General features: G+C 35.2%; 1 protein-coding gene across 1 annotated transcript; it reads right to left on the bottom strand.

The window, feature by feature from the left end:
- Positions 1–12,158: 12,158 nt before the first annotated feature.
- On the bottom strand, positions 12,159–13,562 carry LOC149013335 (cytosolic sulfotransferase 12-like). Its single transcript, XM_089159167.1, is given in 2 exon segments — positions 12,159–13,224; positions 13,226–13,562. Coding segments are annotated over 2 exon segments (993 nt in total). The 5' UTR covers positions 13,493–13,562; the 3' UTR covers positions 12,159–12,498.
- Between the last annotated feature and the right edge of the window lie 4,617 nt (positions 13,563–18,179).

Here is an 18,179-nt window from a genome sequence, read left to right as displayed (position 1 = left end):
CCTCCGTTCCCGCTGAAATGTCATCCTCTTTTTCTGGAGGTTCTGTGCCACGCCCGCCGTCCAAACACGATTTTCTAGGGGAAAATATTTTTCTCAATTTCTCGCAAAATCACATCTCCCATACAGGATCATTTCGTCAACGTGTGAGTGGACCCCATCCCGAGACAGATCTCTATGGTTGAAATTCTTGTAAGAGGTTATAATCGGAGGGTCAAAATAGTTTTCCCATTTATCATTTTCTTGTGGAAACCGATGAGAAAAAATATGTGCCAAACATGGTGTACGGTTCCTATCCGGCGCAACTGTTGCAAAGCTAATCATAAAATATACTAATTTAAATGAAATGGATAACAAAGGAAAAAAAGTTCGTTGATTCCACTTGAAATTGGAAACGTATCGGCCGACCACGTAGCCCAACCCAAAAATAGAGGAACCTTGTTAAAAGGTAAAAGACAAAAAGGCGTCCGACCCCGAATCTTAACATATCCCATGAAAACACCCAAGAGTTGGAGTCATTATTTACGCAAAGGAAACGGGGGTGAGAAAAAACACCAAAATCTAGAAATAATAAAGAGATCAAAACCTTGTGGATGCAAAAAATCTCCGTTGGGAGACTCACCCACCATAGTTAAGTGTGCAATCCGGGTGAACACCGGATTAGTTAGGGCAAAGCCTCGAAAACCGGGGTTGGCAACCCAAAAAAAAAGAAAAGAGATTTGTTCCATGAGCAATTATATTTACGTAGTAGATGATTGACTAAGAAATCTAAACTCAAAATAAAAGAAATAGCACATAGTTAATGAATTTATCTAATAAGACTCATACTTACCCAATCAATGGGTTGATTACCACCATTTAGAACAGTAATCAGTGATTGACAATCTGAAAATAAGACAACCCTTTCAACATATAAAGTTAAGGCTAATAGAATTTCATTTCGACTGGCTTCAGCCTCAACTGCAGTGGTTTAGAAACTATGACTAAACTTGGCTTGGGCAGCTATGAAATGACCGGTCGGATTCCATGCTAGTGCTCCACGACCTCCTTGACTTGAGGTTTTGCTCCAAGCACCATCTGTATATACAGGATATATGTCATGAAAAGACAAATCATTAGGCTGATTATGGTGGTGCTTTAGTAATGTGGAGACAAAATTATAGCAAGAATTTCATTAATATGAGAGGAGAACCAATTCATAATGTGTGGGGTTGAAATACCTTTGCGATCAAAAATAAATTTGTTCTTTACGTTCCGAACACACCAAGTCAAATTAGTCCATAGAATATCTATAATATACATATCCTTGTAATCATGAAACGTAGTATAAATAAGGCTAAACCATTCCACCATAGAATTATCAATAAATTCAGCAATATCGATTTGGAGGGGGGACAAACGCCAACATTCATTTGCATAAGGGAAAAAAAATAATGCATGACATATAGTTTTATTAGAAGATGCATATAAAAGGCAAAGTGGGGATGGGGAGCTTCTCCTTTGAAATAAACTATCACATATTGATAAAGCCTCATGAGACACTTTCCAAATGAAACGTTTTATTTTTGGAAGGGTGGGAATATTCCATATGTATTTCCAAAATGAAATGATATTGAAAATGATAATGCAATGTTGCCATGATAATCGGCAAAAAAGAGGCATAAAAAGTAAGTTGATTTAATATTGAAAGTCCCATTTAAGGATTTACTCCAAACCCAGTATTGAAGAATAAAGAAAGAAGAAGGAGGAAGTTTCCATTGTAAGAAATGCCAGTCAATCAACTCATTAACTTTTGTTGGGCCATATGCAAATGGGAGAGAAGAGATTTGGGGAAAAGGAAAAGTGGGTAACCATGGGTTACTATAAATGAGAGTGTTGGAGCCATTGCCCACTTGCTTTAGAAGACCATGAATGAAAAGCTCCCTACCTGCAGGAATATTTCGCCAGCCCCATGAACAGTTTCTAGGGGTTTCAATTTCAATAATTGATTTGTGGTGAAGGTATTTAGCAGAGATAACTTGGGCTCACAGACAAATCTGGATTAGTGAGTAGTGACAGTAGTCTCAAGCATTGTTTTGCTAGCAATGTTTTATTAAAGCACTAAATATCACAAAAACCCAAACCTCCATAATGTGTCATTTTACAAAGGGTTTCTCACCTAACCCAATGGATACATTGACCTTTGTTATTGTTCCACCAGGGCTGGTGTGGTGTTGCTTGTGGTGCTCAACATAGAATGATGTTAAAGTATCAGTTACACAAGGGCTCCTCAACAATAGTGTGTGAGTAATTTGAATGGAAAATTGAATTTAACTGTGTCAAATTTCAAATTCAAGAGAGTTATGTATCAATTGTGTCTTGTTGCAATAAGGTTTTAGTAAATTTAAATGTAAAATGACTCCTAGACCAAAGGTTGATTAGTCTAGGACCCATTCACCCCATTCAATAGTGAATGTAAATTACACACTACATCCGAACCACTATTGACGTACATTTCATTAAATTTCGACTACATAAAAAGTATATGCATATTATATCAACTTAAGGAGTGAATATTTAAATTTTTTTCTTCCGTTTGTCGTAACTATTTGCTTTTAGCGCGCTTGGTAAAAGTATGCATTTGAATTTGAATTAGTTCTGGTGACAAAAATGCGTTTGAATTTAATTAGTTTGTGGGTTACAGAAGAAGCTTGGTAGTCATCAGCTAGATTCACATCCTCTACAATTCTCACTCCTTGTAATTCCCTATATATAATTCCTATATAAGATTGTGATACGTGAGAGTTAATTATCCAATAGTTACAATTAAAACCCAACTAAGAATTGAATCTAATAAATTTCTAATTTATCCCAATTTTGTCTATCATCTTTTCTTGAGTCTTAATTTTGGGGATTTATTAGATCAGTTCCTAATTATGTTCTAATTTTGACTCTTGGATAATTAACTGTCACATGTCGCAATCCTATAAAAAAATTACAGGAAATTGCAGGAGGTGAGAATTGTAGAGGATGTGAACCCGCCCTCAACCCATGGTTACATTACCCAAAAAACAAATAATTCACGATAATAAACCAACACCTATCAACCTAAAATTTCAAGTGTTAGATTGCAACACTTTCCCTTTTGAACGGAATCAATGATAGTTTCAATTGGAAGAAGTTCAAGAAATTCCTGCAACTCGTCCAGGTGGTAGGAATGTGTTGCTTCAAATCCATGTCGTTGATGTTGGTTTCTCTTTGGCAACCTTGATCGTTGCTATTGAATGAGGTGCCGAAGAAGATCGGCTTCCATGCACCCTTCTTGGATGCTAGTCCTCATTCATGTTTGGAAAGGCCTATTTTTACACACGTCTTCTTTTAGGAGGTCTACATCCATTATGTGGCATAGGGGTTACGTCCCGTACAAAAATAGTATTGCCACTTCTACGAATGGCTCATAATGCTGCATCTCTTCCGAGACCTAGGCCCCTTGAATGAGGTATTCAACTCTAGGGATGAATTCAAAAATAAATCTTTATTGGTTTTACCTCCTATTTTATGAAGAGAATGAATCTTTTTATCGAAAAGATTATAAAAAATCGGTTGAAGGTGGGGTAGTGATGGTTTTTTTATTATTTTTTAAGCTTTGTTTTTTCCTTACTTTTTATGATTTGTGATTTTGAACAGGGTGTGTGTGGAAGGTGGGGGTATTTTAGTAATTTTAACTATAAACTCAATACCATCAAAACATCGTTATTTGATTAGGGACCCAGACATAATTTATTGCATTAACGAGACTCAACATTAGTTTGTGTTACATTGACCTACACGTAAAAAAACTATTTTTATTTAAATTCCAACTGAGCCATTCTTTTCTAAGTGCCTAACAGATTTTTCTAACTACACATCGTTTAAGATTTCATCTCTCAAAGGTCTAATGGCTAACCTTAGTTATCAAGGAGATTCTCCTTTGAAGTTTTACCTAAACAAATGAATATGAATCATTCTAGTCAAACAATGGGCTTAGAAAACAAGAATGGAGAAATTTAATAAATAAAATCATGGATTTGTGCTTGTTTGCCTTCCAAGCTTCCATCTAAACAACCATTTTTGCAGAAACGGATTTTCATTTCTCTCCACCAGCTGGTTCCCTGTACATTTAAAAAGATCTAAAGGTTGACATCAAGCAACACTATTCTTGCAAGGATATAAGTCAAATCCAGTGAAATCACAGAGAAATAGAAAAAGAAAGAGAACCTTATTTGAAACCTGGTTTTCTAGGTTATAATCTTTGGCATTCAACTAGCTCACTTAGGAGTTAGTTCCATCTCCTAGAGATACGTCTCTGAAACTACTAATCTTGATTTGACCCAAATCTGCACTCGATAACTCCATTCTAGTTCAGGCATTTCTTTTTGTCTCTGTTCGAGCTGAAAGATCTGCCACTGACTGATGTTCTCAAAGCTAGAGCCAAGGAAATCATCTTCAAAACTAAATAAGGTAAAAAAACATCATTGATTATTCATTTAGATTCTTTTTTTTTATATATATATTTTTTTCTTGTTAAATAAAGTGAAACAAGAGGAACGGAGAAGAAGAAAAAAAAAGTAAGAGGAATTAAAAAGCCCTAAATTGAGTTCATCTCACTTGAGTGAACACCAGGAAATTCTTTTTATAAATTTCAAAAAATTAGGTAAGATTTTGTAAAATAATTAAATTATATTTACATCAATTCCCATACTTTTATTCACAACGAATCGTGCCGTGCAGCAAATAAAAATCCAGGAAGTTAGATAAAGTCTAAATTGAAAAGAAAAGGAGAAAAAAAATGTTAGGTAATTTTATCCACAAATTCAAACTGATCTTCTCGTCATCCAAACATAACCTTAATTGTTCCCAGTAATCACGTGAGTACATTCACGTAGGTTCACCAACATGTGTTAATGAACTATCACGTCCATGGCAAATATATAATAATTAAGTAAAGACAAACTGTCATGTGGTTGAGTTGACTTTGTCCTTTGACTATGGATTTCTCGATTAAAGTTCTTTTACCCATTTTTCTCCTTCCCCCGTGTTGCTTCTTCGTTTTCGATGACATTCAATTGTTCTCTAAGAAAATAAAATATCATGGAGTGATCTTCTAGTTCTTAGTAACTTGCTCAATCCAAATCATAATATTCACTTAAACGTATATTTTGTGCTAAAAAGTATAAATCTAAGCTTACAGTGGCTTCTAGATATTTGAAAAAACGATGAACATAATTAAACTAAAGTTGTCAAGGTTCATGCATGAATTGGCTAAGAATGTTAACAACATAAGAAATGTCAAACTTAATGATTATGAAATAAATTCAACATGCCCATCTAATATTGTGATAAGCCTTGAAGAACCTCTCCATTATCAAAATACAAATTTAGATGTTAATGCATGGAAGTGTCTGCAGGTCTTACACCAATAAATTTACAGTGGGTCAAAATGTCAAGTGTATATTAATGCTTAGAAGAGATGAAGTCCCTTATTAGAACGAACAACTTCAATGCTCAAAAATATTGCAACTTTCCAAACGTCCTTAGTATGAAATTTTTGATTGAGCATGGCCTTAATTAATAGAGTCAAACAATGGCTCGTTGTAACTTTTGATAACAACATCATCAATGTATAGACTAATAGAAGAATGGGCTTTGTGAGCAATTTTGTATACTCAACGACAACCAATGGGTTTCTTTCCTGGTTGTTAGGGAATAAATGTCAATATTTTAATAAGAGTCTTTTTTTTTTTTGGTGGTAAATAGTACTTCATTCATCAAAGAAAGAAAAGTACAGACACACAGTTGCATGAAAACACAAGGTTCACACCGAATCAAGATGTCATCATGCAATAGGTCATAGGGATGGGTCGCCCAATATCCCTTGAATAAGCTCAATACAACACCAAATAAGCACCGGCACCCACATAGGGGAACAAAATACATGCCTAAATGACGGAGAGACAATACACCTCAATATTTTAATAAGAGTCATGACTCGTATTTCATCATTCATAGCATGACGTCATTCTTGATATTTCTTAAGATTAAGTGAAATTTCTTTAGAATTCTTGAATTACTTTTTGGTTAGGAGAGAACAATGTACTCTCCTTACGTTCTTTAACCACATTAGAGGGTGCAGTTTACATGAAATCCATTGAGATTTTCACTTCTCATATTTTTTACTATTTACCGATGAACCCACCAACTATCATGTAATTAAAAACCGTAAACAGGGAGTGATCCATGACACGTCCTCCATCCATTTTTTTTTTTTATTTTTTATATTTTGTAAACTTAAAGGAGAGAGTCAAGCTTGTTCAAAGTAATTAAAGAAAAGCTGACATTCTTTGATTTTTTTGATTATATATCTTGAAACTCGCAATCTATCGGGTCAAATCGGTTCAGATCCATCCACGTGACAAGTAAACAGTCTGCATGAACAGACGACTTTTCAGTCCACAGTAGCGTGGAATTCTGGTCGCAACGTGGCAACTGGCAATCCATATTCTTTTCCCAGTGGTCTTTCGAATTGAATATGGATACCACCCCAAAATCGGTGGACCCCACAGATAAAAATATAAAACAAAACAAAAAAAATCCCATCACTCAACACCTAAGCCCCCTGTAATTTGTGTTCACCTGACGGGTTGAGGATTCGAACTCTTTCGGGTTTGGATTTGTTCCAATCTTGTTGGCCACATTCCAGTTATCACTACATGTGACTCTTGGGAATCTCCAAAGGCCAAAGGTCAGAAAGTGTTGTTCTTGGAGTCGAATCTTCTGATAGCATATCACATCAAGTAGGATTGTTTTGGTTTTAATTGATTGGATTTTCGTTGGCCTGTAAGTAATCTGAAGAAGAATGTTAGGGAAGGAGTTGATCGGTTCTAATTCTTTTATAAATTTTATTGTCTATCCACATCTCATTTAGACCATCAAATGTTTATCTCCAAATCGACGATCACGGTTTGTCTTTAATGTAGTACATGGTTCGACTTTACATCATACTTAGACCATTGGTCAACCTAGTAAAAGCTGCCAAGCTAGTAATTGATGGTTTACCCATGATAGTTGTCAATGTCACCGTCATTGGTAACAGATTGAATTTCAAATATTTATACAACCAGTGGTTGTGATAAATCGTTGTTCTACGCAAACCAGCTCCATGTGACCGTCCACGGGATAGCACCAATTGATACCAAGTTTAAAGTATCCCATAACACGATATGATCAATACGATACAATATAATACTCGATATTGATACTTTTAACTTTAATTGAATCATGCCCAATTTCATGAGGTAATTCCTCTTTACTCTTCAAGAATATTCCAATCATGTTGTGGTCTCTACATATCCTCTTTCATTGGTCCCCCACAATTAGGCACCAATCCGTTAGGTTTTCTGAAGAAAAACAATTACTTTTGGAGAATGTACGGACCACATTTCACAGTAAACCATCTTTTCCAAAGAAAGAATGATTGTTAATGTAAAGCTGATATATCTTACCTACTCTTCCTATTATTGCATTTGTTTGAATTTACTCTCATAAAAGTGCAGTGAATTGAAGTGCTTTTTGAAAAGACTTTAATTGTACGTAAAGAGTGATCCTTAAGTCATTTGTGCATAAAATCAATTATTAGCCGAACATGTATTGCTCGATAAAGATCATAAGATGTTGGTGTTAATACTTATAGTAGTTAGGCCGCAAAAGAAAATAATCATTACGTATGTATAGAGATCTTTACACGTGGAAGCTTAGTGAATATTCAATCTCCATTGGATTAATTAGTGTGAGGGTAGGATGGTTATTTCATCCCACATTTAAGGAGGGAGAGAACATACCAACATGCATGTTGATCCTATCACTCAACCTCCATTGGTTAGCTTTTTATTTATTTATTTTTAGTACATAAGAGGGGCTCAAAGACCGAAATTGCTTCAGTCATGCGCATTAGTCAACGGAAATTTTGGACCTTTGAATCTCAATGGTTGAGATCGAAATCTCGACAAGATCTCGATCAAACGGATCGAAATGTAATGTTTGACCGTTAATGCGCATGACTGAAGCACGACCCCTCAAAGACCCAAGAAATGGTTATCTTGTTTTTGTCTTGTCAAGTTGAAAGGGGGAATATAGAGATGGACGGTCATTTTTCTATTCCAATACTCTTGCCGTGTCTAAATTTCGATTGGTCCACAAGTAGAAGTGTGTGTTTACCTAATTTAGATCATCTACTCTAGTTTTCTTGTACCTTCCAAAATCCCCACCAGCCTATCTGACAGACCACATGGGTTTCACCCATGTTGAGTGGTTGTGAGAAAGAAATTTTGAGAGTACAAGGGTATTAGAGTAGAGGATCTAGACTCGTGTTTACCTATTGAGTTCAAACCATCTACTTTAATATGTAAAGGTTGGTACTCCCCTTATACTTTTTTAATCAGGAAAATTTTGATCTCAGCGTGCTTTGATCTAGCATTGGTGGCATCAATGCTAGAAGGGGAGGCTCTCTCTATTCGTGCTACATTTAAAGTGGGCATTTGAGAAAGGTTTAGAAGAGGCATTGGCTTATTTGGATAGCTCGGCCCTCGTTGATATGCTTTCTAGGAGTCTTTGACCACCTTGAAGGTGGTCCTTGTACCTTTTTCAAGAATGCTATTCTGAACTGACTTCATTCGACTCTATCTTAGGGGTGTGACTGAGTGACTTGAACTATCATATCCAATTGACCTTTGATGCTTTGTTCGTCCCTTCCTCATACCAACGGGACAAGACTAGGTTGGCTTACCCGAAAAAGAGATCTTGTTGGCATGGAGATATAGAACATTGGTTTCGAGGGCATAAACTACTCACAATGAGATAAGCATCGTGACAGTCACGCTTCCTTTCAAATGGAGCCAGTTCTGAGTGATATTTTGCATTTGAGGGGAAAATTTTAAGTGCTATAAATTTCTTTATTGTAATAGAGAGATGAATTTGTAAGTTCACTCTCTAGCCCAAGAGGTCAGGTCTATGTCAAGCAGTACTTATTGGCCATTTTCCACCTCTTGGATTCAGACTTTCAGATTCAGTGCCTTTTGCTTGGCCTTTTCAATGAAATCATTGTTATTAAAAAAAAATGGAGCTATATGGGTCTAACTAGAAATTCTATCTATAATTCAATTTTATGAAATTTAGAGGTGAACGCTACATTTTTTGTATAATAAAAAAAGGGTAAACATCACTTACCTCCCCTCTTAGCTGGACAAATAGCACTTACACCCCCTCTTAGTTGGATAATATCACTTACCTCCCCTCTTACCTAGCAAATATATCAAACACCTCCCCTATGTTAACTTTCATGGTTAAATTTAACTTTTTCCGTTAAATATTTTTCTAAAACCCCAAGCTACCCTTGGCTAAAAATAATTTTTTATTTTAAACCTTAAATTACCCTAATAGTTAAACTAATAAATTACCCTCAATTAAAATAATTATTAAAAATTAAAACACTATAGTTAAAACCTAAATTATCTTTAATTATTAAAAGCCCAACATACCTTTTTTTTTTTTTTTTTTTAATTATCAAACAATTAAAAAAAACCCAAAATAGTAATACGTGTTTAATTTTATCAACATATCCTTTTTCTTAATTGCATTTTTAATTTTACTTGATAGTAGTACTTTTTTTTTTTAAGTACATGTTTAATTTTATCAAAATACTTTTATCAAATTATCTTTAATTTTAAACAGGTATTACTATTTTGGGTTTTTTTTTAATTGTTTGATAATTTTTTTTAAAAAAAAAGGGTATGTTGGGGTTTTAATAATTAAAGATAATTTAGGTTTTAACTATGGTGTTTTAATTTTTAATAATTATTTTAATTGAGGGTAATTTAAGGTTTAAAATAAAAAATTATTTTTAGCCGAGGGTAGTTTGGGGTTTTAGAAAAACATTTAACGGAAAAAGTTAAATTTAACCATGAAAGTTAACATAGGGGAGGTGTTTGATATATTTGCTAGGTAAGAGGGGAGGTAAGTGATATTATCCAATTAAGAGGGGGTGTAAGTGCTATTTGTCCAGCTAAGAGGGGAGGTAATTGATATTTACCCATAAAAAAATATGAGAAGAATATTGACATCTATCTTGACCCACAAAGAATCCAAAATTCTTGCCCTAGAAAGATTCTAGGTAGGTCTGGTTGTGTCTCATGGATTTTATGTGTCTTGGTTTATCTTCAGTCTTCACATGCACTTGTTTCTTAATACGGACGATTTGCCAGGATTCTCTCGTGAACCTGAACGGAATATTCAGCACCACCAAAAACGGCTGACCACGTGCTGCTACAGGGCCGACAACGGATCCGGTGAAAAAGCTTTTTCTTGAGAGCAATTCTTCTTAAATCTTAACGAGGTTTTAGTTTTGACTTTGGAAATCGGACTCGACCTGACCAACTCGGCAACTTGATCTACTCTACCTACTAAGCTAAGGTGCAACATTTTTGCCTATGAGGAAGGATTAAATGCGCAGCCGTGCATGGAAACTATTATGTATTTCGAATTTGATGATTCAAAGTTGAAACCCTGAATTTTATTGGTTCTGATGAAAAGTAATATTAGCATTGCTAAGTTGGGTAATTAAACCTTCTTCTATGCACCTGAATTTCCAGCCCATAAGCCCATAGAAGAGGTTAGGGTTATTAAGAAATTCCAATCAGAGATTCAGAGATCTCAGGCCCATCTGAGTTTGGCTTTCATAGGGTATGAGACTTCTAAATATGGGACTCATGCCCTATGGATGATTCAGATTTGGTTTAATCCATACACATGAAGCTAACAAATCTGAATTTGACACCCCCACCCCCAAAAAAAAAAATACTAGGCACAACAAAGAAGGGAGAGAAAAATAACCCAAAACAAATATGTTGTACTGGGAAAATTTCAGGGACGTCGAAGACAATCGGTGAAAAATATAGACATCCCAAAACTACTTCAAATTAGTAGTGATCCCACAAAATGTTTCTTAAATTTGTAAAACAGATCATTATGTTAGAAAATGTTGATAAGTAATGCCTAGATAATTTTATAATTCTTAAATTGCCTTTAATCTCTTTTGACTTCACAATATTTCTCTCAGTAAAATAGTATGTTAAATTTTGTATTCTCTCTTCTTACATGAGTTCTTGTTCGATTCTTCCATCGTTTTATATTATAATGCAAATTACATATAAACCCTTGGGTTTGTAATTAATTACATCTATTACTTTTGGGGGGGGGAAAATCAATTACAAATGCTTCCTTATAATTAAGTATTAAGATTATATGACAATGTCATTACCAGATAAATATCTAAAATACCAATTGGAGCAGAGGAACAAGAGCTGCAGAGGAGAGAGAATCGAATAATGGAGAAGGCTAAGATTGGGATTGTAAAAAGCACTTGGATAGTTGGATAAAAAATGGTAAAATTAGTAATTTAGATATTGATCTAGTAATGACATTGTCATTTAACCTTAATACTTAACTATAAGAAGATATTTGTAATTAATTATTTTCTAGGGGTAGTAGATGTAATTGATTGCAAATTCAGGGATGAGAGGATCCATTTGTAATTCGTTCTACATTACAAGATATAGAATAATATGACTAAAACAAATTAACAGTTCCATTGGGGTGACTGCGAATTTGATATTTTTTTTGAAGTATGTATGTTTTTTATCAATTAACCTGTGATTTCTCTGACAAAAGTATCCATTTGGCTAAATTTTTTGTTTCACTTGGGATGCTTATCATATCAATGATGTGAAGCCCACACCTCTTTTCCTCTTAAAGATATGCAACCATTTGTTATAGAATTCTATAACCTTATCATTTGTGTTTCTTTTCTCTTTCTTTTTCTTAAAATGGAGAATTATCTGGGACCCTGATGAGATGCCCCTAAAGTTATTCTTGATAAAAGCTAACATAAATTTACTTTAGATAGGACATCCCATGGCCACTTTAGTAACTCCAACAAATAATAATAATAAAACAATCCCCCCTTCTCCATCCTGCCCTAAAACCCCTACGAATTCATTAATATTTTAACACCAGAAGACCAACTTTATCTCACACAATATTCACTTAAGGTTTTGAGAAAAGTCCCAATGGAGAAAACCATTGCAGTGGGAAGTTCCTTTTATATGGTTTTATCATATTACTGGAGTTCTTGGATAAAACAACAGAAAAAAGGGCCATGTTAAAGGTTTCTAACACAGTATTGCAACACAGTATTGCCAGCACTAAAGTCGAGCCCCAATTTTCTTATACAGTTTTATCTTAACAATTTTTGCCTACAATTTTAATTCCTTGACCTCAAGCTGCGTGTCCACCCACTATTGCACTAAATCCCACTTCTAAATGAAAAAAAAAAAAAAAAAAAGAAAAAAACAAGAGAATAATAAAACCTCAATACCAAATGGAAACATAAGATAACAGTAGTAGAGCAGCACCAAGAGTTTCTCGATACACTTAAAACTGTAGCCCAGTACCATGGAACTTCTCCTCAATGAGTTCTTCAAACTTCTGGATCATATCAGGTTTAAGATGATTCACCCAATCTCCCACCTCACCTTTCCTGAAGAAAGCACTATATTCTTCTCCAGAAGCCAGCTTCCCATTCTTGTTTACATCCAAGTTGCTCAAATTATCAAAACTGCACAGGTTCAACATCTTATCTACTACACCTTCTTTCTCTTCTTCCTCAGAAATTGGAAATCCGAAAAACTCAGCTAACCTTTTCAACTGAACACTTGGTTGAGCTTTCATTTCCTCATACTTCAAGAATAACACCTTGTCTGGTCTCTCCAAGCTTTGTTTCCAGTAATCCAGGATGTGATCCAAAGCTGGCCCATAGTTAATTACACCCCTGCAGAAACTCTCAAATGCCTCTTCCAGTGAAAGGGTTCCAATTGCTGTTTTTGGTCTCAGCTTGTTTGTGAAATGCCAAGCGGAGATAAAAACATCTCTTGGGTCTCTACAGAGAAAAACCATTTTGCAACCGACTTGTTTAACAGATTCAGGGAGAGACACATATGGTAGATGGGTAGAGAAGAGCCTGGGAGAGGGGATGGAGGTGAGGTCAGGAACTTGGTTTTCAATGAAGAGCTTGAGCTCTAAGAAAGGTACAAGCTCATGTGGGTTGGCTGTGAGAAGTGGGTGATCATCAGATGGGGGGTAAAGCTTCCTATTGACCACAGGCGAAGGCAATAGCCTTAAGCCAAGTGGTGCCGGATTTAGGAGTGGTAATGAGGAGAAGATCATCTGGTTTTGCTTGGAAGTGTTGTTGGCAAGTTAGAACTCCTTGGAGTTGCCTTGCAGTGTGCCAAAAACCTTGGTATTGGAAGAGATGATTAGCTACCCATCCTTTGTCTCTAGGGAGAGATGAGAGAAGGGTTTTGCACTCTTGGGTCAGTCCTTCCTCTTGAGACAGATACTTAGGAGGAATGACTTCAGGGCTAGGCATTTGGGTGTTTTTGGGGGAACTATTTCAAGGCTGATGGAGTTGATCATATGAGAACTGAGAAGCAGGGTGACATATATATAGATGGATGAATATATATAGGAGAGAGACTGTCAAAATAAATGCATGCATCACCAACCCAAAATCTCTAAGGTCAAATTTTCACTTTGCAAAAATTTGGGTGGGTCAAATTCAGTGGCAGTAACTCACTTGATTTCAAAGAAGAAACTGTGGCGGAAATTCATTGCACACTGATCGTAGGAATCCAATATGGTAATAAAGATTGAAAATGAAAGTAACAGAAAAGTGAAGACACGATTTTCATAGTTCGTAATGATGTTCTATGTTTATAAGACAATCTTACAGAACCAATTCACTAATCAAGGAAAAGGAAAAGTTACAATGGATATACATCGATCACACTATACTATATGTGAGACTCACTTAACAAGAATCTCACACCAACAATATTAACTTCACCACTCTACTCAAAATGAAAGAAAAATAGTAGAAAGCAATATATTAAGCAAACTCTACTAGTGACAACCCACCCCACCAAGAAAAAAATACTCAACAAAGAATTTGTTCACTGTCACTCTCATGCCCCCTTACACCTCTAATGCACTGAGTGTGTAGTTTGAGGAGATTAAGAATAGCATATTGAATAAAATTTCACCTAATAAAAGGCCATTAAATGCTTTGTCCATCCTCATGTGAGGTTTTACGCATTCAACAAAAGTGAATAGCATATCTAATAAAAGCTACCAACTCCCATTAAATGCTTTGTCCCTCTTCATTTTTAACAATATTTTGACAAACTCTCACACAATCTCATTTATCACATTGCAAGAAACTTCAGTTGCCTATACTGCAATAATGGTGGGTTTTACAACTATAACTTGAGGTTATAAACTGAAAGATTATGCACTGCTATATATAGAGAAACAAACGGCATTGATGATTTTCTAGCAAAATCTGCACCGAAAGGGCAAGTGTTTACTTGTGTACAAGCATAGCTGGTAGGGATAAGTTAACTAGTCTGAAATGGATCCAATGTGTCAGCCCCATTTCAGGTTTGTTGATTAGGGCATCAACAAAAGAAATGTAACTTCATATTTTCTCCTTTCATTTACACAACTGATCTTTTACCTTACAAAAAGAAAACCTAAGACATAGGTTAAAAGCTTGGTTTTTTATGACAAAGAAAAGAGATCTTGGTATTAATGACATTGAAGCCGAGATGATTCACCAATTCTCTTAGAAGAAATTTAATTTGGTAGTTGAAATATTTAGATTAAAAGGTGGTTTTTGAATTTTAAAAGGCCAATGGTTGCATCATGCATGCCAAGCTTTATCAAAATGATCAAACACTGAATATCCTGGATCGATCTGGCAAAGCTTGCAGACCTTGCTTCTATCTGAAATCTATATTGATTTCATTTGTACAATATCGATTTTGGGCTGTAAGTTAAGCACAGTACATGTGTTTCAGTCTCTCAGATATTAAGACAACCTCCACTTAATTCAGAACACGAACAGTGACAAACACAGCAATTGCAGCAATGAAGTAGATGAACTCATAAATGAAATTAAAGAAGCGGAACTGCCCATACTGGTGGGACCTCCCAACGTTTTCTATTGAAGACTTCTTCAGGTAATGTTTTTTCTTTTCTTCCTAGTGGAAATCTTATTAGGCATTTCATCTTTCTCCATAATTTAAATTACTTTCACTTGAATTATTTGCATTTGATCTCCATTTTTTATTTCATTACTTTATTACTTTAGTTTGATTGGTTTTTCTATTGAAACTTTTTCCTATGTTGTATTTTTATATTTTGTACTTTTCTTTAATTGTTCAGTGTTTCTTTTTGTACTCTTCTGATTGTTCTCTTGCATTCCTATTGTCCATAATTTAAATTACTTTCACCTTGAATTATTTTCATTTCATCACTTCATTAATTTGGCTTGTTTATTTGAAGTTTCATCTTAATCAATCTTTTGAAGTTGTTATTTTGAAAATTAATGTTTTCTTCGAGATCTGCAAAAGCATGGTTATACTTATGTGGAGAAGCAGAAATTCCTGGAAATGCAAGCACAACTTTTGAGTAGTCTCTTTCCATTCTGAACTGGGCATTGGCAGGAACTGATGCGGAGATTCCTATATTGCTTTTTTGAGTAGACACTTTCTTTTGGCCAAAAGAAAAACGGAGGAGTCTCTTTCTTTACTGGCATGCATGGCTTAATCATACGTGTTCATCATGAATGCAAGAGATGGAGAGATACATCAATGGAAAAGACCATGAAAGCAGGAGTTCACTTTGGCCATGATTTCTTTCTTGGACCTTGAAGTCACTGTAATGGTCTGATAGGATGTGATCCATTATTATGCTTAGGTGCAGTTGCAGGTTTGACAGCCGCCCACAAACTTTTCTGATCATCAGGAGGTTCACATGTTAGATTTTGGTGAAGGAATGATGGAAGCCCCCTGGAAGATCATGGAAATACCAAATTCTTAATGGGTTTTGGTCCCCAGGCAAAATAGTAATGGTGGTTTGAATGGGATGAGATGGTGGCCTGAGATGGAGTGAGGGTTCAGATCATTCTAATTTATAGATACTGATTCAATATTATGTGTTTAATGAGACTTAATTAATCTAGTGGTATGATTTAACATGTTTTATCAATATCTTTGCAATCTTACTAGCTAGCTATTCCTCTTATAAGAGCAGATGTTAATTCTACCTGAAAATCTGTGGCAATGCCTACTTGTTTCATATGATCTCTACTATTCAAATTCAAACACCTACCATTCAAATCCAGTAAACATTTAATTAGAACCACGGATTTGATTGCATCACTTTACAAGCATGACCTGATCTCTTGTGGGGATTACTAGATTTTTTTCTTTCCTTTTTGTAATTTTCTTTGTTCTTGTTGGTTCTTTGTTGCGAGAATCTTGTACATTCTTTTAATTGACCCTAGCTATCAACTCAAATATGCCTGATTGATTTGTTACTTGAACCATAGCTGACATGATAAGATTTTATTGGTCTCTGTTGGTTTGATCCAGTCCTTTTTTTACTTTTCTAAGATGGATGAATTTATCTATGTGGTTGATTTTTGGTCTCCACTTTGACAGACACCTTTGTTATGTAACTTTGTTTTTCACTGTTCTAAGCCAACTGTAATGTTGCTTTATGTTCTTTTAAATCACGTGTAGCATGTTTCTATATCTTCACTTGATGCATTTATTGTCCAAACTAAAGGATATTAATATTCTTTTGCTTTTAGTATTGGGGGTGTGACATTCTGTAGATCTACATAAGGGTAATTTTCATCTGGACCCCTAGGTTTGGTTCATGTCATTTTTAGTCCAACTAAATGGACATTTTGTATCTACCTCCCCTGAGGTTTCCAATAAGATCAATTAAGGATAAATTGTAATTTTTATGACCAAAATACCGTCACATCTATTCTACAATAAGATTGATATCATGTCTTCTAGCTGTGAGGGTTAGAGTTTAAATTTTAATTATATTGGTATTAGAGTTTTAGGTATCCCTATAAATAGTTTTTTGTAGAATAACCAAGGGAAAAAGGTAAGTAAAAAGTAACATTTTGTGGGTATGAGAGTTGTGTGATGTTTTCTGAAATATTGAAATTTTTTTCTCTCTCTGGAGGACGTAGGCAAAATTTTGCCAAACTACGTTAAATTTCTTGTGTGTTTTATTTGTGATTCTTTTTCGTTCGTAATTGTGCAATTGTATCCTTTAACATTTAGATGTGTAATATTCCACACAAATGCATGGAAGAACAAACTAAAATGGTGAGGACCCAGAAGTCAACTTTTGAAGCCTTGCACAATCTTCCAAGTATTGCTTCATCATGTTCTTGATGTCCACCTTAGAATGTGATATGTTCCCTTCTTCTAAAGCTTCTTTTTTTGTGTGTGTGTTCAACGATGAAGATTACTTTTCTTGTTGGCGCTTTTGACATCAGCTTGATGAGAAAAATTAAACTGCATTGGTGTAGATGTGGCATGACAAAAGCAGGACGCAAGCATATATGGATACAAGAAATGGGAATTGCTTCTCAGCTCAAAGGGTGGTTAAGGTGGTGGAGGTGGTGGTCCTTTTTCATTTTTAAAGTTATCAGCTACGATTGAGGACTGTGAACATAGCTTTCATGGAACAATTAATCAAAATAATTCTCCACAAAGTAGCTGCCTTCAGTGTCAGACCTAAAGCTTTAGAGTTCCACTAATGCCTGAGCTCTTTGTGGAGCATTAAGTGGATATACGAAAAGGGCAGCCAGTGAAAGCCGATAGGTCAGGTTGTAGTGGTTGGATTAAGAGTGATTGATTGTAGTAGTGATAGTTTGTACAAGGATGGGAGATTTAAACTTATAAAACAATGTTAACAGAATTTTGCCAAGTGTGCCAGAATGGTTACCATACAACCCCTAAGTAGCCAAACATTTTGATTTAGTTTGGAAAACAATTGTATTACCTTTGGTTGATTGCACCATATTTATTTGATTTGAACATTTGAGTGCTTTGCTTGTCGTAGTTCATTACAAATTGCTATTAACAGAGTCTTTTGTCGTGATCCAAGTTTCCACAGGTTTGGTGGCGGTCCACATTACAACATCCAACCAGGGCACTTGACTGTTACTCTCAATATCAACTTGT

Source organism: Hakea prostrata, chromosome 6 (assembly GCF_041222555.1).
Source record: "Hakea prostrata isolate BN-2017 chromosome 6, UWA_Hpros_2, whole genome shotgun sequence".
Classification (NCBI taxonomy): domain Eukaryota; kingdom Viridiplantae; phylum Streptophyta; class Magnoliopsida; order Proteales; family Proteaceae; genus Hakea; species Hakea prostrata.
Note: the sequence above shows the minus strand (reverse complement) of the source record. Positions and strands in the feature narration are given on the sequence as shown.